Source organism: Alexandromys fortis, unplaced genomic scaffold (genome assembly GCF_014885135.2).
Source record: "Alexandromys fortis isolate MF-2015 unplaced genomic scaffold, M_Fortis_MF-2015_v1.1 scaffold_144, whole genome shotgun sequence".
NCBI classification, from domain to species: Eukaryota; Metazoa; Chordata; class Mammalia; order Rodentia; family Cricetidae; genus Alexandromys; species Alexandromys fortis.
This window is the reverse complement of record NW_026068021.1, coordinates 3902477-3924816: the sequence shown is the minus strand read 5'-3', so window position 1 is coordinate 3924816 and position 22340 is coordinate 3902477. Positions and strand designations below refer to the sequence as shown.

Sequence of the window (22340 nt, the reverse complement as noted above, 5' to 3'; positions counted from 1 at the left end):
CTTTCTCTCACTATGTAAACCTAGCTGTCCTGGAACTTGGTCTGTAGACCAGGCTGGCCTTGAACTCACAAAGGCCTGCCTGCCTCTGCTTTCCTAATACTGTCTTTTTATTTATTTATTTATTTATTTATTTTGGAGTCTCACACCATAGCCTAGACTGTCCTTGAACTCATGACAATCCTCCTGCCTCAGCCTCTCGAGCGCCCACCACCCCTGGAAGTTTCTTAAGTTGATCAGGGTAGATACTGAGCATCTGGTGGGGAACATACCTTGCTGTATAACCGTTTCCCCAGCGATGTGAGTGACAGGAAACATGGCATCAAATATGTCACTGAAAAACAAACACAGTCGGGAGCTGTAGATGACACCAGCCTAGTCAGCCTGCTTCCCACAACATATACACACCTCCCAGCCCCACAGAATCGAGTCTGCAGGCCTTGGGGAAGAGATCCCCTCAAAGATAAAAGAAGAATTAAGCCTTCACCAGCCCCGCCACACAGCGCCATGTGGGCGCTCTGCACACAGTCAACGGGCACAATCTGCTTGTTTAGCTTTTTCTGGATGCTTTGCTTTCTTGAGACAGTGTGTCATATAGCCAAGGCTGGCCTCAAATATGCAACCAACAATGACCTTAACGCCTGACCCTCCTGCCTCCACCTCCTCGGTGCTGATATTATAGCCACTACTCTGGATTTATGAGGTACTAGAGATTAAACCCAGGGTGTCTGCATGCCAGGCTAGCCCTCTATCAACGGAGTCACCTCCCCAGCCCCTGACTGGCTTCTTACAAGAAAGGCATGACTTTATGAGCACTGTTTTTACAATCCAGTTAGAAGAATAAGTCACAATAGGTAAGGAATGTTTCTCATGCCAATAAATACAACTCTGCTGGGACATGGCCATCGAGCCTGATTTTGTGGGTTTTGCTGGCTTTTTGTTTTTCTTTTTTCCTCTTGAGGAAAATATTTACAGCCACAGGAATGTTCTTAATTCCAGACACAGAAAAGATGTAGGAGGGCTGGGGACGTAACTCAATGGTAGAGCACTTGCCTAGCACGTGAAAGGCCCTGGGTTTAATTCTCAAGCACTCCAAAAATGTACAGAAGCGAGCCATCACTCAGCACCCCTATGTTCAGAGCAGAGATGCGCTAGGACATGTGGACCCTGAAGGTTACCAACGTTGGGGAGCTCAGAGTGGCCTCTGGACCACCCCTGCAGCATGGTGGCTTCATCTTATAAAGGCAGATGTGAAATGGGCTGTTGGACAGAAGCCAAAGGGGGGGGGGAGTGGGCTATCAGAGTTGCCAGAAACAGTAGAGGCATGCATGCAACTCAGACACATTTATCCCAAACACGCCCTATCCCCGGCGTAGTCACTGGAACAATCAGAAATGCTAGCCCACTCTCCTGATATGCAACATCCACCATCAGAGACCTCCCGGTCTCCGGGGTCCCTGGGTCCCCAGAAGAGGAGGCTATGATCCTGGGGAGGTTGAGGCAGAAGTACAGAACCCCTAGCCAGGGAGTGTGCGTGCTTGGAGACATTGGACACTTCCCTGTCTGCTCTGATTGTTCAGAAAGGAGTGTATGCGGATTGCTAAGTTGAGGCGAATCTCTGAGGAACTCAAGGGCCCTCTGGAACTGGAGAAACATACAAAGCCTTCTGGGAAGAAAATACAAAATGAAAGATCCAGACTGCTCCATGCTCTGGTTCCAACATTCAGAGAATATAAATAATTCTTTACAAGACCCGTGAGAGATCAGCCTGGTCAGCATTCCATCATGGATAAAGGAAGAACACACCAGGCCAGGCCCCCTTGCCAAGGAGTCACAGTTAATAGTTGCCAGGGGAGTGGCCAATGAAGCTCCACCCTCTTCCTAAGGGCACTCAGTTTATAGTTGCAGGGGGAGGGCTCATGAAGCCCCACCCCTCCCTGAGGCTTTACACACGGATACTGGCTGATGGGGGAGGGAGGGAGATTTTCTGCAGTGGTATAGCCACTGGTGAGTTGCCCATGCTTCTGTGGATAACCCCCTCCCAGCCATGCTCCTGAAAACACAGGGTTCTATGACACTCATCGGTCACCAGAGAAATTAGAGCCATCAAAACAGTAGAGGGACAAGTGAGAAAAGGAAGGTCAGGTGGTGTGGGCAGGGCGGGGGAGGAAGAGCAGGGAAGGGAGGTGGAGGGACCCAAATGCATTGCACACGGCAGGAAAAGTCCTAATGAACCCATTGTCATAAGTAGCTCCTGTATCTATTTGTTTTAAGCCCTGGCTATTCTCTCTCTATTCAAACATGCTTCTCTGGAGCTTTTCATCCCAACCCCACTAACATCTTTGTTTTTAGTTTCCTGTGCTCTCTGGGAGAAGGGAGGCGGTTGTTAAGGGAGCTGTGGGCAGGTCTCAGGCCAGCTCTGGCTGTCTGGCTACTGACAGGGTGCTTCTTGGCCACAGCATCTCCAGTATCTGCTGGAACCATCCAGCCTAGCTACGTGTCCTCAAAACCACAGAACAAGGATCTGAGAAAGAGCAGGTCTTTTACAAATGACCTTTTGGTGCCTCCCATGTTAAAATAATAATCCCTGGCTCATAATGGTAAAGTGTGTGTGTGTGTGTGTGTGGTTTTTGAGACTGAATCTCTCTCACTGAACCTGGATCCTGGCTGGTAAGCCCTAAATATCTTCCTGTCTCTGCCTCCCTGTGGCTGAGGTTACAAGGGCCTGCTACCGCACTTGGGCTCTGGGGTTTGAACCCAGGTCTTCACACTTGTGCAACAAACACTTTATCCATTGAGCTTTACTCAGGGGTGGAATATATGCATGCATATCGATATGTCTATATATGTGCAAGTACACATGTATAAGCAATGTGTATGTGTGTATGCATATAAGGTATATAATTTTATTCTGTAAGTAATTAGACCCTGTGTACGCCCCACTCGCCTACTCAGGCAGCTGCTTCCTTCACCACCCTGGCATCGGACACTTCTCTGCTGAGATGTTACTGGGTCTGGAAGGTGCAAGTTCACCTTCCTGATCCTCAGAGCATGATGCGTAGCCAGTATCAGTGCCACCCCAGCCTGCCCTGGGTTGTCTGTCATTCCCTGCCTGAGCATCCACTGCCTTGTGCACCTCTGTCCTCCCTCTTTTCTGGGGAAAAGGCACCAATCTAGCAACTTCCTTTTCTTCTTTGGCCTCACACTGTAGCCCAGGCTGGCCTTGAACTTACAACGGTCCTCCTACTTCAGCCTCCTAGTGCTGCGAGCCAGCTCGCACAGCTTAGCGCAGCTTCTGGTGCGGCTTCCTCGTGCTCTTAGACTCCTTCCAGTCATCCCTCCCTGCCCTGAGGACTCTCCAGATATTCCCATGTTTATGTAATCACATAGTGGGCCACAATGAACATTCCAGAGCTCTGCAAGAAGAGGAGGGCAGATAAATATGATCACATCTCCCTGTTATACGGGGCTTGCTTCCACTTGCACTTCTGCCTGAGTTGGCCAAGGCGGGAATGGACTGAAAATGTTTTCTGGGCAAACAGCAACCCCAAACTGAGTCTGGCTCTTGGTGTCAGTCACAGATGTTTGCACACCCCTGGAGTGGCCTTTCGTCAAACATCACTGAACGACCCCACATCTCTGTGAGCACGCCAATGTCCCCTCCACTGTCCAGGTGCATGGCCATTGCAGAAGCAAACTGGGGACATGGAGACGCCAAAAATGCCACTGGAGCAGCCAGGCTGGGTCTCACTTACCACAGAGGCTTAGAAGCCAGGTTTCCTTTTGAGAAACCTGACACCCCTTGAGAAGACTCAACAAGCTCATTCAATGGCTCTACCCACTCCCCCTGCCTCCTTCCAACTTTAGACAAACCTAATCCCTTCCCCTCTCTCTCAGCACTTAATGGCATTAAAACATACTGGCCTCCACTGCCTGTAAAAAGGAAAACAGGTTTCCACTCTGATCCGGAAGTCACCTCCAGAGGGTTCAAGAGAAGCCACAGGCAGAAATCATAAACAGCCTCACATTTGGAAACCTGATCAACCCACCCTCCCTGTCAGCAATACTGGCTGCTCACAGTGCAGCAGTGGCTGGGCTGGGCTCTGGGGTGCAGGAAGCCATCGGTCAGGCCTACAGGGAAGGCAACCAGATCACCACCGGAGGCACTGAAAGCCTGGCGCTGCCCTGAATCCTTTTGGCCAACTCTGGTCTGTAGCACAAATAATAAAACCCAGAGACAGAATTGGGATTCAACCTGAAAATCAGAGAAGCCAAGCAGCCAAGCCACTAGAGAGCTCTTCCCTCTATGAAATCTTCAGGCTGAAAGAGAACAAGCTCCTGTCTCATCCTGCCTTATACTCCTCTCTAGTGCTGGGATTAAAGGTGTTCGCCACCACCGCCTGGCCTTTATGGCTAACTAGTGGCTGCTGGGATTAAAGGTGTATGCAATCACTGCCTGGCCTGTATGGCTGACTAGTGTGGCTGCTTTGCACCGACCTTCAGGAAGCTTTATTTATTTATTTATTCAGATTTTTTTTTTGGAGCAGAATATTTCAATTTTATTTATTTATTTATTTATTGAAGATTTCTGTCTCTTCCCTGCCCCTGCCTCCCATTTTCCTCCCCCTCCCCCAAAAAAGTCCCCCTCCCTCGTCAGCCCAAAGATCAATCAGGGTCCCTGCCCTGTGGGAAGTCCAAGGACCACCCACCTCCATCCAGGTCTAGGAAGGTGAGCATCCAAACTGCCTAGGCTCGGAAGCTTTATTTATTAAAACACAAATAATATACTGGTCTATGCACACCTGTCCTAACAAAGTTAGAATAGTAATGACCTCTGCTTCCAGTTAGGGAAGATGGGAACACTATGTACCCTTATCCCAGCTCTCATCAGGCCAGTGGCTAAGAGCACAAACCTTTTGAAAGTCTTTACCTAGGCCATCATTCCTCACCAATGTCTCTCCCTCCTGCAACACCTCAGCTCTGGTGCTTCTCGGCCTAAATGAATAAGGGAATGGACAGGTGATGAGGAACAGGTGGGTGGACAGGTGGGATGAATGGATGGGTGAATGACCAAGTGGGTGAAAGGATGGGTAGACACGTAGGTAGATGAAGGGATGAAAGAATGAATGGATAGATGAGTAGATGGATGTATGGACAGGTGAGGGAAGGGTGGGCGAGTGGATAGACAGACATACACATAAATGAGCAAGTGAGTGGATGAGTGGGTGGAAGAATGGACAAACGGATGGGTGGACATGTGACTGATGGACAGATGTATGGATGGATGAACAGGCGGATGGGTGGGTGGATATATGGATGGATGGATGGATGGATGGATGGACGGACAGATGGATGGATAGTGGATAAACAGGTGGACTACTGGACAGACTACAGATTGAGGCAAAAAAGAAAAGAAAGTTGCTAGATTCATGCATTTTCACCCATATAAAAGGGAGAACAGAGGTGCATGAGGCAATAACAGGCCTCCTTTGTGGATGCTCAGGCAGGGAGTGGTAACCCAGGGCAGGCTAGATGGATGGTAGATAAACATTAGAGATGGGTCGGTGGATAGACAGATGTATGGATGAAGTGGACAGGTGAATGGGCAGTAGTGGATAGGTGGGTGGACAGATGGACGCATGGGTGGGTAATGGGACAGATGGATGGACAGGTGAATGGATGGTGGGTGATGGATAAAGCACATGTGGGTGGATAAGAGGATAGGGCTAAGGAAAGAATGCAGAGGGACAGGACGGTGAGTAGTGCATGCGCAGAAGGACGATGCAGTCTTTCTTGAGATGCACAGCAAATAGCAAAAGCTGCGGCACTGCCTGCCTTGAGCCCACGACCTCCACACCGAGGAACCCCTATGATTCAAAAACATGAAAAGGTGTGTATCCAATGATAGACACCAGGACATCCTTACACAATACCAAGTCCAGAATGCACGTCCGGATGTATTAAAAATCCTGTGTTAGGCCAGGTGGGCTGGCACACACCTTTAATTCCAGAACTCAGGATTAAAGGCAAGTGGATCTCTGTGAATCCAAAGCCAGTTAGGGCTCCATAGTGAGTCCCTGTCTCAAAAAAAATTTTTTTTTCAGTCATGGTACCTTTACAAAGTGTAGTGTTGTGTGGTGCAGGGCCACAGAAACACTCTGTGGTTAAGAGCACTTGCTGCTCTTACACAGGACTCAAGTTCGGTTCCCAGCACCCATGTCAGGTGGTTCACAACCACCAGTAACTCCACTCAGGAAGATGTTATCTTCTGGCCTCTGCAGGCACCTGTACTCACACATACAAGCATATATATACACACACATAATAAAACAAAAACCTTAAAAACCAGTGATACATGTGATAAGGGAAAAAGATGTTTATGATGTTATCAGTGGAAAAGCTGACTAACGGAGCAACACAACCTTAAAAAAATGCAATCCCAGTACTTGGAAGGCAGAGGAATGCAGAGCTCTGTGAATCTAAGGCCAACCGGGTCTATATAGCAAGCTCCACGACAGCCAGGGCTACACAGAGGGACTCTGTCTCAATATACATATAATGAAACAATTGGCCTAATGGCATGCCACGATACTACACAGATACCTCGGGGAGAGGGGCTGGACTAAGCCACCACATGGGTGCACGCATGTGTGCATGTATTTGAGTGTGCCCCAATGTACACGTGCTATAGCAGGTATGAGACAGTCAGAGGACATGCAGAAGTCACCCCTCCCACCATGTTGATTTTGGGAATCAAATTCAGGATGCTAGGTTTGACAGCAAGCCCTTTTATTCAGTCAGCATCCTGCCAGCCCTCCACTTTATTTTCTGAGATAGGGGTTTCTCCCTTGTCTGTGTCCCACTGATTCAACTTGGTTGACTAGCAGGGAAGCCCAGGGTCCTCATGCTTCTTCCTCCCCAGTTGTCGGATCATAGACCAGCTTCTATGCGAGTGCTGGGGTCCAAAATCAAGTTTCTTGCTTGGACAGCAAACACTTTACCAACTGAGCCATCCCTCCATCCCTTTTCCCTGTATTATTGATGTTCCACTTATGATTTATGAATCTGTGCATATTTATTTAAAATTACCCAATTGCCTCTAGGAGAACAACATGCCTACTCCCGGAAGGTACACTGGAGGATCTCAACATGTGTGTGTGTGTGTGTTGTGTGGTTGGATTTTGTTTTGTTTTGTTTTGTTTAGGGGGCAAGATCTCTTACTCTGTAGCTCAAAAGATGGCTTTGAACCCTTGATCCCCCTGCCTCAGCTTGCCAAGTCTAGTCTTGGAATTAAAGACATATGCCACCACACCCAGCTAATGTTTTTAAAGCCTGACCCCCAAGGCAAAATCTCAACTTTTAAATTTTAGAACGCATCCATGTGGGTGTGGTTCAGACTCAAAACTCTTCACTTAGTACACAGGACAGAAACCAAGGGCTCATGCAAAGCCAACTCTTCGACACTAGTCCACAATCGGCACCTGCCACACCCCGCTGCCCGCCCTGAGAGCTGGGGAGAGTGGGCAGCTGGCAAAGGCCGTCAGTCCCAGTGCACAGACGTACATCAGGTCCCAGACACAGCACGCACAAGATAGGACCGTCTCAGCTGCATCCTGTCTTGAGATCCTCTGAACTGCTCACTTCCTCTCCCAATAACAGATGGGGCTCCTGGGCGCTGCCAACTCAGGTCAGGACGGCCTCAGGAATTCCCTGCCTGAAGAGACTCTCCAAAGTCCCCACTTGCCCTGCCTCAGCCTCCACTGCCCTTCCTCCAACCTCAGAAGGGGATGCCAGGAAAATGGGCAGATGGATCAGTCAGAAAGCGCTTGCAAGAACCCGTGCCTGGCTCCTGCTTGTAATTCCACCACTCAGGAGGTGGAGACTTGGGAGCATCCCTGAGGCGGGCCAGCCCAAAAGTCTAGCTAACTCAGTGCCTGTCAAGTGAAAGGCTTCTAAGGATGATTTCTAGCCTACACACACACACACACACACACACTGGACAGACGGACGGACGGACAGATGGATGGACAGACAGACAGATGGATGGATGGACGGGAATCACAGTGCGTGAGGATCTCACAGGGTAGCAAAGGACGGTAATAAGTTGGTAAGAAACTGAGGACAGGAAGAAGCAGGTCCACAGACCTTAGCCATGTGACCGTGGAAGCTTCTCCTAAGCACAATGTTGTGGCTCTGTACCCTCAGAGGACAAACAGAAAACAGCTTGGCCACCCACCAAGCGGGAGACTACTTCATAATCTCACTTATCACTTCTTGGGCTCCCAAGACCACACTAACTTTACAGACATAAAAACTGAGACTCAGAATGTTGTAAGCACACCCCCAAAGCTGAGCCCGGGCAGCATGATCCAGTGTCTCTATACCATGACCTATGGTATACAAAAGCCTGCGATGACCTCACACCTGCCTCACAGAATTCACCAGAGAACACGTGGGGAGGCTTGGCACCAGTGCAGGGAAGTTCCGAGTCTGTGCTGAAGGTCCCATTCACCACCCGCCAGCTACGCTGGAAACAGACCTTGCCTCTTACCAGCAAGAAAGACCTGGGAATGTTCTGAAGACTTGGAAACGGAAAACACTGCCAAGGCAGAAAAGTCCACCGACCACACACCACTGCGCGTGGGTGAAGACGTGCATGGCTGAGTGGGCATGGGCAGCACCCACTGCTGGATGGGAGCCATTCGCTCAGCACAGAGTTAAACATTTGCTCCAGGCCCTGCTGCTCCCTGCAGGGTCACAGACCATGTGTCTGTCCATGCCCAAATATGGTGAGCAATTCCCTGCAACAATTTTACTTAAACCTCAGGTGCAAAATGTAGCCATCACTCAGGGCGTTCGCTGTGCCCTCGGGTCTCAGGAGCTGTGGAGGTGGCGTTTCTTTTTTATTAGCTCACATTCCTGATAGCCTGCAGGCTACAAACTGGAGGTGGACCACCAGGTAGACATCCCTTCCTATCCCCTGCAACTTATGCAGACAAGTCCTGCCCCCTTCTTAGAACCAGGAACCCCAGGAAGGCAAGGAAGGAAGAAACATCTGTGGAGCCAATGAGAACACATCTTAGAGACCCTAACAACCAATCAAAATGCATCTTAGACCTGCAACCATGACTGTATCCATCCAGGCTGGATGTGATCAGGGGCCAGGGAGGTTGCCCTATATCCATCAATATTCAGCATTTCCGAAATTAGAAGGGAACTTTGAGGGGGGTAGGGAGATGGCTCAGTCGGTAAGAGTGTTCGCTGCGCCAGAATGGAGACTTGAGTTTAAAACCACCACCAGGCTTTACTCTGGATCTTTTGGGGTGGGAAGATCTACTTTTAATCTGGACCACACCTTTAGCTGGCAGCCTGTATAAAGACATGGAAGGAGGAAGTGCGCTCTCTTTCCCGGCTTGCTCTCACTCTTGCTAGCAAGTCCATCCCTGCACTGGCATTAGAGCCTGCTTCTTCAGGATTCTGGCACATACTGAAGACCAGCTGAGATATCTAACCTCATGGACAGAACAACTATTGGATTCTTGGACCTCCCATTCATAGGCAGCCATTGTTGGATTAGCTGGACCATTGCCTGTAAGCCATTCTAATAAATCTCATAGAAAGACAATGATTGATTGATAAGTAGGTAGGTAGGTAGATAGATAATAGGCAGACAGATAGATATTCATTCTGCAGTTCTGTTCCCCCAGAGAACCCTGGCTAATACAATGACATTGACCACAGAAGATGGTCCAGGACTCTACATGGTAATAAATAAATGAAGCTAGGAACACAGCATTTCTGTGTTGTCACTTTAAAAATAACTTTTTCATTAAAAAAAAATTGGGGCTGGAAAGATGGCTCAGCAGTTACCAGCAGTTAAGAACATTTGTTACTCTTGCAGAGGACCGAGACTTGGTTCCCAGAACCCAAATGGCAGCTCACAACCATGCATAACTCAAATACCAAGGGATATGATGCCTTCTCTCTTAGTTTCTTTTGCTTTAATAAGATACCGTGACCAAGGTAATTCTTAGAAGAGTATTGAGGCTTCGGAGAGTTAGAGTCCATGAACATCATGGCGGGGAACAAGGGAGAAGCAGGCAGGCAGAGAGAGATCGTGATCCACACGCACAGAACAGAGAGAGAGAGAGAGAGAGAGAGAGAGAGAGAGAGAGAGAGAACTGAGATTGGCATACTGAGATTTCCGTGTGTGAATATTACTAACTAGGCAAATATGGGTTACATTTGTTTATGCTGTATTTGTTTAATTCTTTAAAGATGTGTTGCTATTTTACCTTGCCTACTTAAGGCACCTGATTGGTCTAATAAAAAGCTGAACAGCCAATAGCTAGGCAGTACATGGATAGGTGGGGCTGGCAGGCAGAGAGAATAAGTAGGAGGAGGAATCTAGGTTCAAAAGAAGAGAACAAGGTAAGAGAGAACGAGGGAGAAAAAGAGAGAGAGACCTAGGGTCGGCCAGCCAGGCAGCCACCAGCCAGCAAGACACAGAGTAGGACATACAGAATGAAAGAAATGTAAAAAGTCCCGGGGTAAAGCAAAGATGAAAAGAACCAGGTTAATTGAAGTTATACGAACTAGCAAGAAATGAGCCTAAGCTAAGGCTGAGCATTCATAATTAATAAGTCTCCATATCATGGGTTAGGAGCCGGTCGGCTGCCCAAAGAGCAAATTGAAGATCAACCTGAATGAATTACTGAGACCTTGTCTCAAAATAAAAAACAAAAACAGGACTAGAAAGATGACTCAGTGGTAGACACCTGCCTAGACTCCCCCAGTGAGGGGCTGGGGTGTGATTCAGTGGTAGAGCCCCTGCCTAGAATCCCCCAGTGAGGGGCTGGGGTGTGGCTCAGTGGTAGAGCCCCTGCCTAGAATCCCCCAGTGAGGGGCTGGAGTGTGGCTCAGTGGTAGAATACCTGCATACAATCCTCTGGTGAGGAGCTGGTACATGCCCATCTCCAGTACAGCTAAGAACTAAATACATGTTTAAACCTTTTGGTTGGGGTGGGGTCAGAATGAAGGCATGTGCTCACTCCCTGGCTGATGTCAGTGAACAGAGCATAAGCAGCCCCTATGTGTGTATGCAGAAAGTGAACTGACAGAAACAGATAGGAACTGTGAGCAAAGGAAACAAACCATTTACAAAAGCCCCTACTGAGTGCAGAAAATTTGTTCATATTTTCTCACTAACATTCCTGATGGTGAGGCTGCAGAGGGGGAGAGGAAGCAGCTAAAAATCTCATCTCCTTGGCAACTGTTCTGAAGACCCAAACAGGGAGGACTCTCTGCAGTTCTGATCTGTGCTTTCAGACAGGAAGCACCCAGACTCCCAGGCACCATGGCGTCGTCGGTCTGTCTTACACTGGCCATCCCAGACCAAGTGGCCTTCGGCTGCTGGTCAGCGCGACAGATGTGGTGTCCTGGCTTCTATTTAGACTCACTTATTGTTTAGGTGAAGCTCACTCCATTTCCAAATACTTCTGTGGGGACACTAATAACTCAACCCTGGCTGTTTGTGCACAGCAGTAGGCTGCCTATTCCCAGAAGGGGCCCAAGAGCACTATGGGATCTCTCCACACTGTCCAAGGCCAGGTGACTGGCTCTGGGCCCCAGACTGTGAAGTTCATGAAGTTCACGAGTTTCAAGATTCAGAGTGAAGATGCATTTGTAAGGTTATAAGAGGCACAGGCCCGAGTCCCCACTGCGGATCCAGGGCTTGGGGAGGGACTACTGGATGTTCCTCTTTCTCATTGTAGCTTCCACCCAGAGTCACCAGCCCACATGCTGCCTATGGAGGTTAACAGCATCCACTTGACCTTTTGAATCTGCACATGTACATTGAGGAGGCTGACGATGAATTTTAAGCCAGTAGCCTTTACCCTTCCCTACCCCCTAGCCCCACCCAAAAGCAAGAGGACTTGCTTCCGCCTCAGTGTTGTTGTATCCATAACAACTTAAAACACCCATTTATGGCTTGACTTCAAAGTGTCCCCGGAAAAGCTATTCACTGAGCGGTGATTGACTCATGAGGGCTCTGACTTCATCATGAGAGAATCCCATGATACACTCAGAACGTGGTACCCAGCTTGGCAGGAATGAAGACCTTCCCAAGAGACACTCTGCCTCTTCCTGTGGCTACCAGACCATGAAAACAATGGTGCCCAAGGAACTGGCATTTCCTCCCAGGGCTCTCACACTGGGAGAAGGAAAAGGCTGGGATCTGGTGCCAGCTGGAGGAGGAGCTTGTCTCTCAGGATGAGGTCTCACATTGCTATTTGTCAGACCACAGACCACCCTGAAAAGAGGCTGCAGCCAGGTACTGGTCACAGCTCTGAGAAACTAATACATACCCAACAGTTGGGCTTGGACAATTAAAGAAAATGGTGGGGTGTATGACATACTATTTTAAAAGCCCTACAAAGAGACCTCTGCGAAGAATGGTACATGTCTATTAAGTTAGAGGGGCAGGGGCTCAGTCAATAAACTGTTGCTTGCCTTGCAAGCATGAGGACCTGAGTTTAATACCAGAATCAATCTTCAAATAAAAAATAATAATCTGGCCGGGCATTGGTGGTGCGTGCCTTTAATCCCAGCACTGGGGAGGTAGAGGCTGTGAGTTTGAGGCCAGCCTGGTCGACAAGAACTAGTTCCAGGATAGGCTCCAAAGTTACAAAGAAGCCCTGTCTCAAAAAAAAAATCTAGATATGGTAGAGCATGCTTGTAATCCCAGTGGGAGGCAGAGACAGGTTTGTGGAACTTTCTGGCTAGCCATTCTAGCCTACTTGGTGAGTTCCAGGCCTCTGAGAGACTCGCCTCAAAATGTAAGGTGGACAGCCTAAGAAACAATATCTGAGGTTGTCCTTTGTTCTCCACATGCATGCGTACATATGTGCACACAGGCCTGTACAAATAGTGCGCACACACACACACACACACAACTACAAAGTAAAACTCTTACAAATATGCAGGCAGGCAGTTGATAACACGCCTCTCCCAGCCACTGGAAAAACTAGCTAAGACCTGGCAGGAGATGAGCAAAGACCCATGTGAGCAGGGCAGTGGCTGCCCGTCAACCAGCTAATGGACATTTATGGAGCATTTCCTCACACAGCAGAGGGGCAGCTCCCATGAAACTGTCAAGGCCACATCCCAGGCCATAAAACACACCTGAGTAAACGCAGGCTGCCAAGCACGCCATGGGCACCGTTAGGTCACTGTGGAGGTAAAATGGAAATCAGCGTGCTGGGAAAAACCCCAAGTGCTGGGACTGCTAAATAACACAAGGTCAAAAGCAGGAGGAGCCAGAACTGGGCCTGGTGACTCTTGTCTGGAAGTCTAGCCGTTGGAAGGCTGAGACAGGAGGATTGCTATAAGACTCGGTATATAGTGAGTTCTAGGACAGCCTGGGCTGCAGAATGAGACCCTGTCTTACTAACTAGAAAAACAGGGGAAGGAAAGAATATAGAGAACATGAAAAATCATTTGAAACTAAGTAAAAAACAAAGCACAACTTTGTCTGCGCCTGTGTGAGGCGCAGAAGAATCAACCCACGTGGCAGGACACCTACAGTACGCATAGGATGGACCTGGAGCCGGAAACTTAGCCTTCTACCCTGGGCAATGACCATAGAACAAATCAAATCCAAAGCAACCAAAGAAAAGTTTTTGTTGTTGTTTTTAAAGCTACTAACGAGGTTGAGGCAGGAAGATTATAAAGTCAAGGCCAGCTTGAGCTACAGAGTGAGTTTAAAGGTCATCCTGGGCAACTTAGGGAACATCTACCTCAAAATACAAAGTGAAAGAGATACCCGGGGAGATAGTGCAGCAGTAGAGCACCTGCCTAGAATCCCCCAGTGAGGGGCTGGGGTGTGGCTCAGTGGTAGAGCCCCTGCCTAGAATCCCCCAGTGAGGAGCTGGGGGTGTGACTCAGTGGTAGAGAATCTGCCTAGAATCCCCCAGTGAGGGGCTGGGGTGTGGCTCAGTGGTAGAGCACCTGCCTAGAATCCCCCAGTAAGGGACTGGGGTGTGGCTCAGTGGTACAGATCCTGCCTAGTATGCTTGAAGTCCTTAATTCAAGTCCAGTACCAGAAAAAAATTTTTTTAAAGGCAAAACCAGAAAATAGGGAATCCGCAGAGAAAATCATTGAAAACAAAGCAAACTGTTTTAATCAGGGATAAGCTGATGCAGAACACTCCCTCCTCGTCCTCAGAGGAGCGCACCCCAGCAGCTCCTCTAAGATGGAAAGAGAACTTGAGGAATTTGTCTGCTCCATTTCCAGGATGTTAGTACCCTGAAAAAAAGCCCACTCTCTTCTTTTCAACAGTCCTCTCCTGGAAACTTAAAAGCCAGTCAAGAAAAAAAAGGGGGGGGGGGACAGAGGTTCACTTCTGCCATCAGAAATGAAAGAACGGCTATCGCAGGGAATGCATGGACATTAAAACTCTAAGGGCGATGAAGGACCACTACCCACAAGTCTGTGCTCAGAAACTTAGTAACTACGGCCAAATGCATCAAGTTTCTCCGTGCCTAGCAATGATGCGTTCATTCCAAGAACCAAAATTCACACAAGAAGAAATAGACATCCCCAACAAACCTGTATCTTTTAAAGAAACTGAATCAATAATTACTAACCTTGCACTATGATTAACCTCACTTGCCTGGAGCACATCTCTTCTGCAAGCCTGACAGGCCAGCAAGCCCTGGTAATTCTCTAGTCTCTGCCTCCCCAGGGCTGGGATCGCAGGTGCAGCTCTCCATGCCCAGCCTCTTACACGAGTGCTGGTCATGTCCTCCGGCTTGCACTTTCCTGAGACCTCTCCTCTGCCCCACGCTCGAACTTTAACAGACAAGAAAATTAAGGCTGAGGTTGGGTGACAACTCCCTTAAACCTTGCTTTCTGCAAGTGACACGCCTTGGCTGGGACCCAGTAGAAAGGCTGTAAAAGAGACCATGCTATTCACTTCATGGGTACGAGGTCAACCAGGCGGAGGGTAAGGGCTGCCTGTCACCATCAGGACCAAGTCCCACCCCATGGCACGGAACCCTTCCTAAGAAGAGGAATAGCATTTGCCAGGTGGAACCGTGGTTGCAGGTCTCACTCCAGCCAGATAGAGCCTCTGGCTCAGGCCAGCCCTGCAGGCTCCAGGGCAGAAAAGGGAAACACCAGTGGAGATTTGAGTTCAACCACCAGGGGGAGCCCTACCCACCCTGCACCCAGATCCAGCGGTGTTTTCAGAGAGACAGCTGAGTGGCATCAATAGGAACTCATAGTCCGCACCATGCAAAGCTAACAGTAAAGCAATGGTAGAAACCAAAGAGGAGGGACCTTTCCAGTTGTCCTCATTCATTCATTCATTCATTCAACAAACAGACCATGGGTGGAAGGCAACTCTGACCCTTGCCTTCTTTGGCAAAAAGATACTGGTCATGCTTTCTGAACAGTAGTCTGAGCCACATGGCATCGTGACACAGAGAGCCCCAGGAGCAGGGACTGGATTTTAGCACTTGGTCCACCAGAGATGGTGGTAGTGTTAAAAGATACCTGAGTCCAACATCCCACACACTGCAGCCCAGCTGGGGCTGGAAATCTCATTGCTCCTTCTCACCACTTGCCCGAGACGCCGGGGACAGAGCCAAGCAGAAAAGGTCCCACGTGGTCAGCAAGGTGGGAGGCCACCAGCAGCCAACCCCTGGGGTTCAACAGAGGTCACCTCCCAAGAATCTTTCTTCCAGGGTATACCAGTCTTGGGGGAAGAAAAGAACCAGCTGGCTGAGTTCAGATTAGGCTGCCTGGGGACGTGGGGAGGGAGGATTGGCAGCCATTCTGGCCCAGTGAGGGAAAGTAAACCCAGGGGCTGCCAATGCAAGCCAAGAGCACCAGACACCGCTACACCTCAGGCTCACATTGGGTTCAGTGCCTCTGGCTTGTCTACCAGCTGGCTGATGACTGGGAGAGAGCTGGTCCCCACTCTGCCCCAGATCCTCAGGTATGAAATGGGACAGATCACCTGCAAGGGCACACTTGCCCCGGCCACCTCTGCCTAAGCCTCACTGCCCTCCCCAAGTATACCTAGGCTCAAGGGTTTTGTCCTTGCCCCTTGTCCCTTCCAGGGACCAGATAGCTGTCATCCAGACTCCCCAGTGGTCCATCTGAGCCCATGTGAGCCGGACAAGAGGCTTGCCACCCTCTGCAGTGCATGACAGGTGTACGCGTTGTCAACTCAAGAGAAATGGGATGTCCTGTAAATCCCAGGCCACGTGACCACCATAAGTGGAGTCCCCGAAGCAAAGTGTCACCCTGGGGTCACAGCAGGGCAGGGGCACCTATGTCCAATGACAATAGAGGCCAGAGACCTCAGGGCATTCTCAGCCCAGCGGCCCTCACTGGCTGTCACCACTAACCAGGGTAGGGGACAGTCTACCCTGCACACTGCAGACTTCAAAGCCATCACAGAACCCCAGCAACCAGACCATTAAGACTGCCAGACCCAGCTCCAAGTGCAGTGGGCTGGGAAAGCGCAGTTCCAGCTGTGTTAACAGCTGGCTGGCTCAAAGCACTGGACACGCGCCCTCTTTCCATGGCTGCGAAACTACTCAATGGTTCCCAGGTTGCATCGATGCACCAGCCTGGGCTTGGAAGTGTAGACAGATGATCCACCTGCCCTCGGGGCCATCTGAGCCCCCTATGAACCCTAGGCACCCATAGGGCTAGCGCTTACTGCTCTCTGCACACCATGGCAGGCGGTGCTAAAAAGAGAGGAGACCTGATCAGGAGGTGACCCTGGCTCCCAACAAGTAAGTACCACAAAAAGCCAAGCAGCTGGGTGACTCCAGTCAGCCGGGAAGAACCACGGTCCACGGAAGAGAGCCCAGTCAGTGGGGCGGGGGAGGAATCTCTACACAAGAGATCCTAGTTAATGGTGGAGACCACAGTTGGTATAGAAGACCCATCAGTAGACTGAGACCCATTCTGTGAGGAAGGCCCCACTCCATGGGTGAGACTCCAATAAGAAGTGGCCCGTTTAGAGAACACAGAGCAAAGGGCTTTGGCGGGAGACAGGTGGAGACTTGGCTCACTGAGTCATCAACGGAGCGCCAAATGAGTGTGCAGCTGAGGTTTGGACACCAGAAAGAGTTTCTACCCACGGCCACGGGGTTCTGTGATTCCAGGTTCCATGGAACTGTGGCAAGCTCAGGTTCATTTGCTTGTCGTTAATCTGGCCCCTTGCCTGGGTGAGCATACGCCCACCTATCCCCTGGCCTGGTGCCAAAGCTTTGTGTGAAGGTGTCCGGGAACAAGGACACAGTCTCTAAGTGTGGCCACACAGGGCTCTTTGGGATGGAGGTGTCCTCTCCCCAGGGAGATGAACAGAGACAAAGTCATTGGCACGCAGGCTCAGGGGGAGCATCATCACTGCCTGGAGGAGGTGGCATAGCATGACAATTTTCAAAAAAAAAAAAAAAAAAAAGACAGAAATCTAGAAATTGACCCAAGTTCATCTCCCGGTTACACACAGTGGACAGTGACTGATTCCACTCACTTGCTGGGAACACTTGTGGGTCCGGATGGAACCGGACTGCAATGACACTTAGCTCATCTTCTGTCTGGGGCTCCCCTTACAAGAGGTTGCACCCCCCCAAACCAAGTGGCCACTGATCCAAAGTCACTCTAGCTAAGCCCAGTGCCAGAAACCATGTGGATCTGGACAGAAGCCAGCCCACAGCCCTGCAAATCAGAGTCCCTCTGCGTACAAACCCCACACACACCCGAGGAGGAAGGAAAACGCAGTAGCTGGGGTGCAAGTGAATGGATCACAGTGCTGGGTGGCGCAGAAGCCATAGCACCACCTGCAGCCCGCGGCAGGGACCACCCAGGCTGCCCTCCTGGTGCGCGCAGAGCCCTGCACAGCCCCGGGAAGAGTGAGCGTGTAAAAGTGAGCGTGTACCTCCACATCCTGGTGGGGAGCCATGGGGGACATGGACTGGAACACTCAAAGCAAGAACAGAGCGTAAGGCAGGGCTCTGGGCTCCAGTGTGAGGACGCCATCTCGGGAGTGGCCTTCGTGTGCACACAGCATGGTAGGGAGCAGGTGCTGGCTGGGTCTGTTTATACAACTATGCCATGTGCATCAGCTGCCTAATTAAAACTCATTGCTTTAAACATCCTCGCGTTCTGGCAGACACCCGCCAGCAGTACCTTCCTGCAGACAGACAGCCCCCCTGTTAACTCTGAGGACCACCCACCCGGCTGTACGACAGCACAGAGGCTGACTTCGAGACAAATCCACTGCTTGTCATCTGCCCAGGAGCTTCCCCTGTACCCGAGGCCCTAGTTCTATCTGGGGAGGATTTGCCCATGCTCCGTGCCTCAGTTCCTCCGTGGCCACCTGGGCCGCCATACCGCTAACTACCACCCTCCAGCTGTGTCCGGAGGTTGATTTTCTATAGGGATTTTTTTAAGGTTTATGTGTGTTCATGTGTGTCCATATTCATGTGTGTGCAGGTGCACATATGTTCAGTTATGTGTGCAGGGTCGTGCGTGTGTAAGGCCATCTTCACTTTCACACTCAGAAGCTCCCCCACCTTGTCCTTTGAGACAGTCTTCTACTGGCCGGGAACCTTCACAGGCTAGTCTGGCTGGCCTCAGAGTCTCAGACATCTGTGAGTCTCAACCTTCCCAGCATTGGGATCACAAACATGCGCTAGCATGCCTGGCTTTTTATGCGGGTTCTGGGGTTGAACTCGGGTCCTCAGACTTGCAAAGCAAGCACTTTACCAGTTGAGCCATCTCCCCAGGCCCGAGGAGAGATATTTATCTGTGGTAAGAAATCAGGGGCTCTCTGGGTTTGCAGAGTTCTTTGGGAAGACCCACTTCACTTTCTATATGGTTTCAGATCTCAAAAAGCATAGTGAAATTTCTGTCTGAAACGAAGGGGTTCATTTGAAACAAAAGGCACTGCTGCGTTCACGCTCACTCCTTTCTGCACAGGAAGCCAGGCCTTTCTCCTGACTTCCATGGGCCCTCTAGCATAGCCTACCCCACTCCAAACCAGCTATGGAACAATAGAATTCTGTGGGACTATCTACAGAGTACACAGGGCTCTGTGACAGGGACCAGTAGCAGGCAGATCCCAGAGAGATGCTCAACACTAGCCCCTGCTAGCCAGCCGTGGGGATGCATGCAACACTGTGCCCAGCCCAGAAGCAGATGCGTGGTCTCATCTCAAGTGATGTATAACAGCAGGGGCACCTGGTGCAAGCCTCAGTTTCCTGATCTATAGGATGGGATGAGGATAGTTCAGTCAGTTAACTGTTTGCAGCACACACAGAAGGACCTGAGTTCTAATCTCCAGCACCCACTTAAAATTTGAGTGTGGCAACATGAATCTTGCAGACTCAGCCCTGAGGAAGCTGAGTCACCGGCCAGCCACACTGGACTACTGGATGAGCTCCAGCTTCAGTAGGAAACCATCTCAAAAACTAAGGTGGCGGGTGATAGGAGAAGACATCCTATGGGGGTTTGAAAGAGAAATGCCCCATAGCCATTTGAATACTTGCTCCCTAGTGAGTTATATACTATTTGGGGGAGATTGGCAGTGTGGCCTCGCTGAAGGAAGTACATACTGGAGTCAGGCTTTGAGAATCCCCAGACTCATCCCACTTCCGGTTCACTGTCTCTGGTTTGTGCCTGTGGTTGAGGATGTGAGCTCTCAGCTTCCTGTTCCTGGCACCATACCTGGAGTTTGATACCATGATAAAACCTTATCCCTCTGGAACCGTAAGCCCAAATAAATCCTTCCTTCTTCAAGTTGCCTTAGTCATGGTGTTTTGCCACAGCAACAGGAAGACAGCTGACACACACCCACGACTGACCTCTGGCCTCTATCATAACACTCATGCACAAATGGGAACACACGCCACATAAAACGGGGCAGAGAAAAGGCTGTGTGGCATGCTCTAGTGAGTGTCGCTGTGCTGGTGAGTCACCGTCAAATTGCCACAACCTAACATCACCTGAGAAGCGCCTCGATTGCCGCGTCATCTAGATGAGGATGGCCTGTGGGCGTGTTTGTGGGGAACTGTCTTGACAATTTACTGATGGAAGAAGACCCAGCCCACCACGGGCGGCACTATCCCCAAGGCACGAGGAGCTGAACTGTGTAAGAGGGAAGACATTGAGCTGAGCAAGCAAACACACAGGCACGCACTTCTCACTGCTCTTGACTGTGGATGGGATGAGCGTGCTAGAGTTCTTGCCTTTGACGTCCCAGAAATGACAGACCGTGACCGGAACTGCCAGCCAAATAAGCCCTTTCTTCCCCTAAAGTGATTTGGGGAGGGGTATTTTATCAAAGCAACAGAAACGAAACCTGCACAGTCATGACACTGAGCTGTATGATGGTGACACAAATGACCTCAGCATCAACTCCGCCTAACTGCCAACAGGACGTCCCAGGAGTGGGGGTGGGGGAGGGGCTGTGCCGCACCCGGGGGGAGGGGGGGGAGTCCAGGAAGAAGGGGTATTCAAATTAAGGGCCGAGTTTTGCTCTTTGTTTTGTTGTGATAAGGTCTCTCTAGGTAGCCCACGCTTGCTTACAACTCAAAATCCCCCTGCCTTCCTCTCCTGAGTACCGAGATGGTGGGTGTGTGCCACCGTGCCCAACGGAAATCTAAATCTAAAAGTGCTTTTTGTTATTAAATTAAATTAAAGCTGTGTCAGAGAGCTGGAAGGCGGGAGCAGGGGAGAGATCTGCTCAGGAGGGTTCTGGGACAGACGAGCCTAGAACCAGACCAAAATACAGTGACATGCGAACATCAATCAAAGGCTAATAATATACAATCACAAAGTCCCACTTTACACCTAAAAAGTAGCACAGATCAAATATTAAAAATAATAAATGAGTCAGGCTTGGTGGTGCACACTTGTGAGCTCAGTGCTCAAGAGGTCGAGGCAGAAGGATAACAGAAAGACCAGTTGGGGCTATATTTTAAGAAAATAATATTTAAAAAAAAAATACACAGGGCATTGAGATGGCTCGTCAGGTAATGGTGCTTGCCACCGAGGCTGACAACCAAGCTCAATGCCCAGGACCCACGTGGTAGAAGACGACGACCCTGTAAGCTGTCCCCTGACCTCCATGGTGCTGTGGCGTTTACACTCATTCACATGTCCACGCACACAATCTAAAAAAAGAGCCCACATTCAAAGGCAACAAAGGAATTTCAGTGTCTGGCTGGCCGACAGCATAACCTGAAAGCAATGCCACTGCCAAGCGGCTCTGAAACACTGAATTCCCAAGGACAGAACTGCAAGACAGAAGTCTTCGACAGTCCCAAGTCACCCTGTGGTGCGAGGTGGCGGGAACATTGCTATTCTAAGACACAGCATGTGTGGTGGGATGAAGAGGAGAAGTCTTTGCTGGGTGTCATTGAAAAGTAGGGTTTTAAGCTCCCCAGAGAGAAAAGAGAGAAAGGCATAAAGTTGTGTTAAAACAAACTGGAAACCCTGTAGCCAGCATTAGACTGGGAAGGACCAACCTGAACGGCTGTGTTTATCTTTGAAAGAAAAACCCAGGAGTGGCGAGGTGGCTGGACCAGTGATGTGCTTGTCACCCAAGCCTGGACCCTCAGAATCTATGGAAAGGTAGGAGGAGAGAACAGACTCCACAAAGGTGTCTTCTGATTTCTGTGGCATGCAGTGGCACGGGACACACATGCGTGCACACACACCCGTACACACTCACAACAACAACAAAACAATTTTCTTAAGAAAGATAAAAGAAAGCCCAGTGCCATCTGCAGAAATCATCCAGGAATGGCCAGGCATTCTACATGCCTGCCATCTCAGCATGCAGACGGCTGAAGCAGGGGGATTGTGAGTTCCAAGCCAACCTGAACTGTAATGTTGTGGGAGAGGATTCATGGAAATAGGTCCGTCAGTGAAGTCGATAAAATATTATTGAGCTAGTATGAAGATCCGAGCTTGGATACGGCACCCACATAAAAGACGTGCACAGAAGTTCATCACTGTAATACCGGCACTGGGAAAGCCATGACAGGCAGATCCTTGGAGCCTGCTGACCAGCTGGGCTAATTCAATTGGCAAGTTCCGTGTACTGTGTGAAGCCATGTCTCAAAAAAAAAAAAAAAAACCCAACAACAACAACAACAAAAAAAACAGGGTACAGACTGACTGAGGGAGGGAGGGAGGAGGGGAGGAGGGAGGGAGGAAAGCAGGAAGGCAGGGAAATCGAGGATCAATGTCAAATCTGAGAACAACAGGTGCCCCTCACCCCAATTCTGGTCTGTGAGAGAAAGGTGAAGAA

At 49.8% G+C, this 22340-nt stretch overlaps 1 protein-coding gene across 3 annotated transcripts in view; it reads right to left on the bottom strand.

Moving 5' to 3' along the window:
* Prkar1b (protein kinase cAMP-dependent type I regulatory subunit beta) overlaps nt 1–22340 on the bottom strand; it is a 118439-nt gene that overhangs the window by 43834 nt on the left and 52265 nt on the right. For all 3 annotated transcript variants that reach the window (XM_050163254.1, XM_050163253.1, XM_050163256.1), the window contains exon 5: nt 270–331. In XM_050163254.1, coding sequence (XP_050019211.1) covers nt 270–331 — 62 coding nt within the window. The remainder of the gene's footprint in view (nt 1–269; nt 332–22340) is intronic.